At 43.7% G+C, this 10,930-nt stretch overlaps 1 protein-coding gene across 1 annotated transcript; it reads right to left on the minus strand.

Moving 5' to 3' along the window:
• Positions 1 to 289: 289 nt before the first annotated feature.
• On the minus strand, positions 290 to 3,337 carry LOC134445117 (tripartite motif-containing protein 16-like). The gene is made up of 6 exons (XM_063194202.1): positions 2,726 to 3,337; positions 2,500 to 2,595; positions 2,131 to 2,364; positions 1,703 to 1,877; positions 1,183 to 1,239; positions 290 to 1,074 (listed from the first exon to the last, which is right to left on the minus strand). Exons 1-6 carry the CDS (start codon positions 3,317 to 3,319, stop codon positions 548 to 550), a joined length of 1,683 nt encoding a protein of 560 aa, XP_063050272.1. The 5' UTR covers positions 3,320 to 3,337; the 3' UTR covers positions 290 to 547.
• Positions 3,338 to 10,930: the final 7,593 nt, after the last annotated feature.

Raw genomic sequence — 10,930 nt, forward strand, 5'->3', positions numbered from 1 at the left:
CATCTACCAATAAACAGATTTCACATAGCCGACCACCTGCATGATTCTTTTGATAGTTTCGTTTTTTTGCACCCGTGTGTCTGTGTGTGTGTCTGTGTGTGTGTGTCTGTGTGTGTCTGTGTGTGTGTCTGTGTGTGTGTGTCTGTGTGTGTGTGTGTGTGTGTGTGTGTGTGTCTGTGTGTGTGTCTGTGTGTGTGTCTGTGTGTGTGTGTGTCTGTGTGTGTGTGTGTGTGTCTGTGTGTGTGCGTGTCTGTGTGTGTGTGTGTGTCTGTGTGTGTGTGTGTGTGTGTGTGTGTGTGTGTGTGTGTGTGTGTGTGCGCGTCTGTGTGTGTGTGTGTGTGCGCGTGAATTCAATTAAGTTGTCAATTAAAGACCATTGTAAACATGTAATATATCTATGAATGATGCAAATCCAAGTTTTCCATACAAGAAAAAAAATGTATCATGATCAAAATGTTGCTATGTCACCTGCATATAATCTGCAGATGTCACCTGCATATAACAACACACATGGATCCAGAGTCCAGATGTGCTATATGCATGTGAGTCACAAGAGCTTCAATGATGATCTGATTCCTAACCTAAACCCAGGGTAGAGTGTGTGAGAGAATGTGGTTTGGACTTTGTGCAGAAGTGTCATTGTAGTGCCAAAGATGCTGTAGAAGGCCAGAGTCCCTGCCCTGTGGTCCACATACACTCCTATTCTGGAGCTGGCCACTAGAGGGAGTTTAGTGCCTTTTTTATTGAAGACGACCCATGTCTCTCTGGACTTGAGAGCTAGTCTCCAGGACTGATTATTTTCTCCAAAACAGCAATCACCTTGGGCTCCTTTCCTGCTTATGGTTTTATACGATACTGATACATTAACCCACTCCTCAGCACTCCGCTCAACTTCCCAGTAGCAGCGTCCAGACACACCCTCTCTACACAACACCTGGTGCCACCTGTCGAATCTCTCTGGATGATCTGAATATGACTGGGGGGCCTCATCTCTCCTCTCCACCCTCCTGTTCCCCTCAGACAGATGGAGGTATCTGTTTGCGGTGTTTGGATCCAGTGTGAAGTAACCGTTATCTAATGCAAGAGACATTTTTGTGTGTGTCTTTAAATACATTGTACAGGTATGTAAACCTCTGGTTTCAACTGCTTGAGTGTGTATCTTGAGTGTGTGTAATTACTTACACTGCAAGAAGTCCTCCCTGATCACTGGTTCGGTAACAACAGCCTGTACTTCAGACACTGAGACAGAAGGTATGATATTAGCCACAAATCACCATTATCGATCACAGTTATCACTACTAAATGATACATTTACATTTTGAATCTTAGGCTTCAACAACTTCGACTGATATCTACATCAAGCCAGTAACTGTGCATTCAGAAGACCTTCAGTTCTCTCAGCCATCATGGGTGCAGCAATTTACTGTATATCACAGTAACAGTATGCACCAAGAGTGAAGATTGAAATTGCATACCATTTTGAATCTAGCAAATCTGGAAGAACACAATTATGTTCTGAATCCAACCACAACTAACTTCTAACTGTTAATGTTGTTTTTATAGGTCACTTTGGATAAAACCGTAAAAGTGACTTAATTTATAGTAATAATGTTGAAATTGACCTGTGTGATAACAACAATCTCATCTGCTGCTGCTGGAGCATAGCAGGGATTTCTATGACATCACACTTGACAAGTCTAACCTGCTGCAGATATTTTGGCTTCTTGATGTTCAAATAATGAATCCATTTTCTCCTTCAGCTGCATCTTCAGTTCAGAGACCGGTGTTTTCACCGGCTCAAAGGAGAGGTAAGGGTGGCTGAGGACCATGTTGGCTGGAATTGTACTCTCAGGAATATCACAGATGGACCCTGCATTCTGTAGAGAGAAACACGGACAGACAGACAGGCAGACAGACACACACACACACACTTTACAGAATATATTAAAAGACTAAGTCATAACTGTAGATCAAAGACATGTTCAAAAATGGTTTAAACACGATTACACAAACATTTCCATTTGAAGGCAATGGCCGTCCGTATACAGTACAAGGCCAGCATCATTGAATGAGTGAAATCAGAGAACATTTATGTTAGGATACCCATCCTTCCACAATGAATGTAGTCACCTTGAGGAAATATATGGGATCATCTGTGTGTGAAAGCTGCTCCATCTCAGCAACTCTCTTCTTCAGCTCAGAGATCTCCTTCTCCATTTGTTGAAGAAGTCCCTCAGCCCGACTCACCTCAGCCTTCTCCTGAGCTCTGATCAGCTCTGTCACCTCAGAGCGCCTTCTCTCAACAGAGCGAATTATGTCATCAAACATCTGGTCACTGTGTTCCACTGCAGACTGTGCTGAGCTCTATCAGGCAACATGGCAGAGACACACCAAGAGCAGTTATGAAATACACAGGTACATTGTCTTTACTGCCTATTTTGTTGCATTGACGTATGCATGTGGATTAATTAAAACTCTCTGGCCTTGGTGATTTCTCACTTTCAGGGTCTCAACTGCTCTCCTCAGGTCCCGAACCTCCTTCGCTCTCTTCTGGATTTTCTCCTGGAATTTCAACTGGATCTCACCAAATTCTTTCTGATTAGATGGATTCACAACAGAGTTCAGGTTGAAATAAATCAGTCGAGAGGAAAAATGTAATTCTCAGTGTGTCATATGACAATGTAGGTCTACATCATCATGCCTAAAAGACGGTTGCAGGTCTTACCTTTTCATTGCTCCACTCTGTTGCAGCAGATGCAGTGTCATGGTATTCATGCTCCTCCAACAGACAAAAATAACAGATGCAACTCTGATCAGTATGACAAAAGATTTCAAGAGGCCTGTTATGACGAGAGCAAATCCTTTCATGTAGCTGATCAGTGGCGTCCATTACTGTGTGACTTCTGCGCGTGTTAAGCTCGTTGTGAGCTTTAAAGTGAGTTTCACAATATGATAGCACACAATCCAGACAGAACTTCACGGCCTTGAGTTTTCTCACAGAGCAGATATCACACTCCACATCTCCATGGTCAGCGTCAGCAGGATCCCCAGACTGAGTTGACGGTCTAGACCTCCTCATTTCTTCCACAAGTTCAGCAATAACATTATTTGTGTTCAGAACTGGTCTCGTATTGAAAGTCTGTCTACACTGGGGACAGCTGTAGACTCCCTTTGGATCTTCCAGATCCCAGGAGCCGTTGATGCATCCCAAACAGTAATTGTGTCCACAGTGAAGACTCACTGGATCCTTAAGTAGATCCAAACAAATGGAGCACATAAAAATGTCTTGTTTAGTTGATATCATGTCCATTTTTTCCATCACAGCTATTAACGAACACGTTCACAGAGTGCACACGTTCACATGCACACAGTGGGCCCTTCATAAAAGCTAGTGCAGATTGGATATTCCGTAGAGTTCACCAAAGAGTATCCAATCACTGGGTGTGACTAATAAAGAGTATCCAATCACTGGGTGTGACTAATAAAGAGTATCCAATCACTGGGTGTGACTAATTAGGCTGATACACTTGGAAGTGCACTGCACCAGGGGCTGTTCACTCACGGAACTTCCTATTAGCCACAATTGGCTAACCCTAACCACGGGACAGTGCAAAATGAATGGGTGTCAATGGAGTTTTTTACCATTATAATTTTTGTGATTTTTTATAATTTTTTGTCCTGAAATATTAATATTAAGTTCGAAGCTAGAAATAATAAGACCCCATTTGAGTAGCGTTTCGATTATTTTGCGCCACTAGATTATTATATACTGGGTCACAAAGCTCAATTTTTATGGGGCCAAACCCATAAACATTAGCACGATGCTAGCGAGTACAGGTTGAAATCTTCTAACCAGCTGTGAAACTACACACCTGAACGATTTGTCAATACAGCCTATTGTTAAACAACAGTCATAGTGCTTACCAGGAATGTTTTGTTGATAATATTTGTGACTGGAAATGGCAGTATCAATGTATTTAGCATGGGTTCCCCTTTCCATTCCATACATTTTCCCACATGAAGGACTGGCCTACGCTCGTTACTGCAGAATGCATGCAAAGCTAACTGGCTACAATGGGAACCAATGAGACTGAGCCTTCTCCCTGTGTTCTAATTTCTCTGACTGCACTAGGTTTTGAGAGTAGCCACCACAGACATCATATATGAAGACTAGATACAGATGGTGTAACTTCAATCTGCTCATTACCGTGCCGGGCCGCGACAGCGTACCGTGATCATTACACCCTGTGGCCATTCGGAATGCGGGGGGCAGTATAGCACCGCTTTTGCAGAGCAGCGTCTGCCTGTGTCTATGGTCTGTTTGTGCTTCCGTCCTTGCCCGTCCCTCAGTTTTAGTAGTAGTAGAAATACAGTCAGCAAATTGCATGTTTTATTTAGCATTGGGCATTTGATAGGGCATTTGATAATAACACAAGTGTGAGCCCTAAACAAGACCACAACCACAATAACCCAATTTAGGACCATAGGCCTATTCAACCGTTTCCACAACCTCACTGATCACAGTTGCTTCATCTGTAATGCCAGTGCTAAGAATAACGAAAATAGCAAAACAGAGTAGGCTAAAAAACCGTAATGGAGAGACTGAGGAGACATGAAATCAAGCGGCGGAGTTCGGACCATTTTGAGTGGACCGATGTCGCTTGCTTTGTGTAGCCCTATCAAGCAAGCCTGTCTGTCTCATTTGTGCGATGAGCACAAAAACACAAATTGAACCACTCGTATAGTGTGAGTCAAACAGACATGAACAACATTGTAGCCTAATGAAGTAGTGCCCCGTCATGTCAGCATGAGAGAGGTGATTTTACATTTGGCGACGACATTCCGTCTTTAAAACTGGCGCATGCCGCTTCCCCTATTGCAGGTTATTAGGCTACCTGATCTACACTGTCGTTACCACAAAAAACAAGGTAGCACAACTTAATACTATTACTAGCCTATATATCTGGTAGCCTAAATAGTAGGTTGAAGACGGGGGTATTATTGGTGCACTGGGTTTTTTTTTTGCGAAGCAGAGTAATCTGCTTCAGTGTAGCTCATTGTATGTTGATCCCTCCCTCAGTTTTAGGCTACAAGTGGAAAGAGTCAGCCAATTGCGCACGTAACATTGGGTATTTGATAATAACACAAGCGTGATCCCTAAACAAGACCGCCAGTCGACGGTGTTTTGTTTTCATTATTCTGTCCTGCATTCACCGTCTCAATTCCGCTCCTAACTTATAGGCTAAGTGATGTCTGTTAATTAGGCTATTTCTGCACTACCTATTCAAGTCAGGAACGGATATCCTCAGGATAGCCTACGGACTAATAGGTTGAAGACGTTTTTTTTGTATTGGTGCTTGTGAACATTTCATCCTTTCAATGCGCTGTTGTGCGCGATCGACGGGATTCCGGTTGGATGTGATGCACACATGACAATACATCTGTTACACCAGGTGTGGCTAATCATCTGTGATTAGGACTGCAAATTCAGTTGCTTCGGTGGAGATGCGAACCAACAGTAGGCTATGACTGGGGAACTATGACTCCTTCGGAGGCTGGATAACCTGTCGCGCCACGACATGTCACAAAAGGCTGTGCAGTCCCGTGCACTGCACTGCACTGCTGTAACCCACCCATCCCCCACAGACAAACATTCATGTTCTGAAAAGTTCAACACGTTCTGAACATTTTAGCCGCTTTGCATTAAGTTTTCGAGCAGACACTTGTCCACGGTGACGCAACATCGAAAGTGAAACGCAGAGACTGTTCACAAATAACTGAATAAAGATTTCATTAAAAAAAACCCACAGCATTTCTATGAAAATGTGCTGGGTGACCACACTGCCTATGCCTATCCAGATGCACGTATAGCAACAATGAGAAAGAGAGGGAGAGACGGAGAGAGAGAGAGCGATTAGCGATACATCTCTCTGTGTGTGTGTGTGTGTGTGTGTGTGTGTGTGTGTGTGTGTGTGTGTGTGTGTGTGTGTGTGTGTGTGTGTGTGTGTGTCGGGGAACATTTGAAGTGAAAAAAAAAACACCCTCCCCCACTTCAGCATCAGATGTTGGTGGTCTACAAGTCAATATGTTTTACCCGACTATCTTGTAGCCCAGTCATGAAGTTCATAAAGCCATCGGTAGCCTATAGGCCAAGATATCCAAAATCCCTCCGCAAATTTCTGCATTGCCTGAGTTCATAGGCTAAAACAACTTTATTTAGGCCTAACTTATTTAGCTTACTTTATTAGCCTTATTTAGGCCTATTATCGTATTTAGGCTTTAACGTGGGCCTATTTTACAAAATATCGAAAGAAGGAAAAGACACGACAGACAAGTTGAGGCTTACTGATCGTAGCCTATTACAGCAAATCGAACATGCGCTTTATGAACACACTAGCCTGAGGGCAAACATCTTCTTGGCACTATTGAGATAACCAGGCCATGCCATGAATTCAACTACCTGGGCCCACACTAAAATACTGACAGACTACAATTGCTTGGATCTTCAGTGGGTTTCGTGGGTCCGGGGGGATGGGTGGTGATGGCACGCTTGATGTATTTTTTCCCCCATGCATGCACGCGGACACACAGGGTCGGGACATTCACCCAATGAATGACTGAGTGCGGCTAAATATGCCTGTTGCATATCGTAGCCTAATTATTCACACATCACGTCAAGTCACAAATTAGTAGTCTCTTGCAGTTGACCTATGCCAAATTAACGTCCTCCCTGTAAGGCTGCACTAATTCAAACAGGTAGAGGAGTCGGCTTAGCCTATAGCCAAAGTCTATAAAATGTAGCCTATTTTTTGTAATTTCCAATTATCTAGGCTATGTTTACGATAATGATTTGTTGCGCTACGACGGTGCTCAAGACAAGTTGGAACATAGTCATCTCAAGTGCTCCCATTTTATTTTGATCCTGCTTTAAGTCAATGGGCGAGAGGGACGGATGAAACGGGTGTTTCATTCGTCCCGACAGTGTCTACTGACACTAAAATCCCTTTTGCCTGTAAACCTGCTTTGACTTTTCATACTTTCGGATATGTTAAAGTTTTCGAGTAAATCGCAGTGTTTCATTCGTCCCGAGTTTCATGAGTCCCTGCTCTCCCCTACTGCCTAAACTGTTACAGTTTAAATGCGTCCTCTCCAAACTGTGTGTGTGTGTGTGTGTGTGTTCATTTGTGTGTGTGTGTGTGTGTGTGTTGTGTGTGTGGGCGAGAGAGGGAGAGAGAGAGAGAGCGAGGGAGAGAGGCGCTTAATTCCCCGCAGAAAGAGCAAGGCGATGTCTCCAAATATTAGACAAATGCATCTTATTTTAGTTAAGTAGACATCAGGGATGTATTTTGCTTAATAGCAACGCCGACCTGATTGGTTCATATTGCTCTGAATAGCCACAGAAGGCTAGGCTATATTTTAATGGGTTTACGCGCGCGAGGTCATCTAACTGTGGTCACAGTCGCCAGGTGCTATTATGAGAGGAAAACTATAGCACGTTGGCAAACATTAAAGTCAGTTTAAGCCATGCATATGATGAACCAGTTTTCTTGTTTGAAAAAACACACTTCCCGGTGCGCAAGGTGCATGCATGTCTGACTGACCCAGATGAAATCGCATGAGGAACTCCATGATTATGAGATGACATTGCATAGGCCTATATTTCCCAGCATATATTTCCCCCCCCCCTCTCTCTCTCTCTCTCTCTCCAAACCCAGTTGTACTTGGACTCACTTTTAACACCGCTGGCCTTGAATCGCAGCACACATTGCAGTGAGCCGTGCCGTGTGCGAGTGCTGAGCAACTTCCCCCCCTAACGTTTAACCTAGACTAGCGAGTGCAGTGTTGTAAATCACGTGGAATAAGTGCAGCGATTACCTGCGTAGCCTACTTAATTATGGAAGTGAGTGTCATTTGGACTGCCTATGGAATCAAGCCTACTGTCACCAAGCTCTTCCTGTCTCCCCAGCCTCGCAATGGATGGACACCTGGCCACCGCTCCTCCGCCTCCTTCGGAACGGATGACTGTGGGGGGATCTCCAAGGAAATTTGGAATTTCGGACTTGTATAGATTTGGGGTGCCCCGGGACTCTTTTAGATTTCTGTTAGTTAATAAATATTATTTTAAAACTCAATATTTGTGTCTTGGCGTATTTGTGGTGTACAGTACTCTCCAGGGTATTTGGTAACAAGGAGAGGTGTTGCTGGAAAAATGCGCACTTTCTCACCTGCGACACATAACCCGACAGTTGGTTACACTTAATTTGAGCACGAAAACAGCAATATCAGTCGCTTGCTAATTTTTGCCAATGTGACAACATTAAATTCATTAGGGAAGTGTAGGTTAGGTTATCGCCCCAGCTGTTGGCGATGTGTGATAGGCCTAAATAGCCAACGCTTACACGCTCAAACGAAGCGCTGTTAGGTTACTGCGGTGAGGTGTATTGCACTCTCAGTAATTTTTACCAAACGAAAAAGTATCCACATCCAGACAACAAGTCTGAAGTTGCAATATTAGACGTTTCAAATCTTGCGATGCGATAATCGGTATGGCTTCTGGCTACACTCAATTTACATTTTGTCAGAGCTTGCACATTAATGCAATTCATCCGATCATCATTTAAAAAAAAAAAGAAAATTCATTACATTATTTAGGCTATTCTTTTTATGACTCTTCCTACTTCCTGGAGGTGTTCTCACACAATTTATAGGCATGTTGTTATCCGCTGAATATGTGCGTGCTGGTGAATATGAGCATATATTAATATGCCGTCAGCATCGTCTAAAACATTCCAAGCGCTCCCAAGTGCCACCCGGCGGTTGTTTGGGTACACTGCAGCTAGGCCCGGTACGTACCGAGGTGGATGACGTGGCATTACCTCGGTAAAGGGTGTGCATTGTAGGGGGACCGACTGTACGTCATCGCGTATTTCAAGCGCGTCCGCACAGGTCGGCCATATTAGCGCAGCCTAAACTCTCCACAGACCCCCGTTACACCTGAAGTAAACTGAAGAATTGAAACGTCGAGATACTTAAAAGTGTATACTGTTGCTTCGCTGAAATATTGACACATGTGTATGGTAGGGCTCCTTAAAGCTTAAGTGTAGACTGGGGTAAAACGCCCAAGAGATGCATTAGCCTATTGTCCAAACATTTAGATAGACCTACAGCAAATACACATTTTAACCATTGCAGTGCATTACGTTGACGGCATGGATATATTCATTGCACCAAATTAAAGACGACAGAGATGACGTACGGGAAGAGAGATGTACAGCGCAACAAGTTCATTCTATCTGGATGGCTTTAGCGTCACGACTCATTTTGAACACAAGGTGGAGCTGTCGAAACCAAAGCATATACTACAAGTGAACGTTTATTTGTTATTTTACTGAAAATATAAAAGATTACGTTGTGCATTTGTTTATGGGATCTATTTAATTACATGAATAAGCCTACTGAACTATATTATATATGATTTTAGACCTATGCACATAATAATATAATGTAATATAATATAATAATATTGTGAATATTCATCACTATGCAGTATCAACATATACTTTCGTTTGGAATTTTTTATACTGTATAAAAAAACAACCCTTTCGAAAATCGATATAAATTTGAGGGAATTATGGCCATCTGAAGAGTATACAGCACCCAAAACTCACTGCAACTGGTTGAGCCAGAAGGCTGCTTTAACATGGCCGCCATGCGCGGACGTTCGACTTGCATGACGGGAACGCGGACGACGCATCTAGTCTTCATATATGATGTCTGTGGTAGCCACAGTTCACCAGAGTTTCCTCTGTGGTAAACTGTGCTGGGCAAGTGTTTAACAGTGGAGTAATGCTGCCCTCTGCTGTTGTGATGGAAAGACGTGTGCGCGTGTGATAAGATACTGTAGGCCTAAGATGATATCCAGGGACGGATCATGAGTCCATGGGCCCCTGGGCCAGACAACAAGAAAGGGCCCCCTCCATGGTTGTTGCTCGTTTCCAAAACGAGTTTTAGAATAGATGCTAGACACCTTATATTGTTGGGGGTTCAGGGGCTTGTCCTCCGATAAAATTTGAAAATACTGTTGTTAAAGGTGTGATTTTAGGCTTCAGGGCCCCCTTGACTGTTTGGGCCCCTGGGCCTAGGCCCGGTAGGCCCGTGCAGTAATCCACCCTTGATGATATCAGATGATAGATAAGATAAGATAAGATAAGATAAGATAAGATAAGATAAGATAAGATAATAATGATATATAATGATGCTAAAATGCAGACACTAAGGAATGGAGCGTTTTGGTTGGTCTGTTTAGGCTACATGTCTGTTAGAGAGCATTGAGCAAGATGCACAAACTATGAATCAGATATACTGTACATCTTTTATTGACGGAAAAGACGGCTGATGAATTTTCGATGGCCCCTCTTGGGCCTCTTCCTCCTGGTCCCCAAGGAAAGGGGCCTTGGCTACCTGCCAAATGTGGCGGATCAGTGGGCGTAGGCACTGGGTGGAGTCCCCAAGGTCAGTGATCAAGTCCCACAGTAGAGGGCACTGCTCAGAGAGTAGCCCCATACGACTTCGTTGCTGTCGACCAACATTGACGAAGCACGTGAGCGAGAAATTGTTGTCACGATGTGGGATTTTAAGTCGGCCACAAATATGAACGAGACGATGAGCTCGCACCAGTTTGCTCTCCTAACACACCACGCGTGAGGAGTGGGGGGACAGGCAGTGAGGAGGAGCTGAAGTGGGGACCTGCGCAAACTTGTGTAGAGGTGTGAGACAAGGCTCATATACACACGTGAATGAGTTGTTGACCAACCAGTTCATGGGAGCGGGTCATTGTGACTAGTAAAAGGCTAAATGAAATGTAAATTCTCAATTTTGGGTTAGGGACAGACGCATCAACAGGCAGTACCACTGATGTATGGAAATGTTT

The sequence above is a fragment of the Engraulis encrasicolus genome, chromosome 3 (assembly GCF_034702125.1).
Source record: "Engraulis encrasicolus isolate BLACKSEA-1 chromosome 3, IST_EnEncr_1.0, whole genome shotgun sequence".
NCBI lineage: Eukaryota > Metazoa > Chordata > Actinopteri > Clupeiformes > Engraulidae > Engraulis > Engraulis encrasicolus.

Excerpts from the sequence above, each read along its gene's own strand:
- LOC134445117 (XM_063194202.1), bottom strand. The coding sequence starts at position 3,319 with ATGGAAAAAATGGACATGATATCAACTAAACAAGACATTTTTATGTGC. Across the intron at positions 1,240-1,702 it reads AGCCAAAATATCTGCAGCAG|TGTCTGAAGTACAGGCTGTT; the intron begins GTTAGACTTGTC and ends CTTCTGTCTCAG. Across the intron at positions 1,075-1,182 it reads CAGGGAGGACTTCTTGCAGT|ATAACGGTTACTTCACACTG; the intron begins GTAAGTAATTAC and ends CTCTTGCATTAG.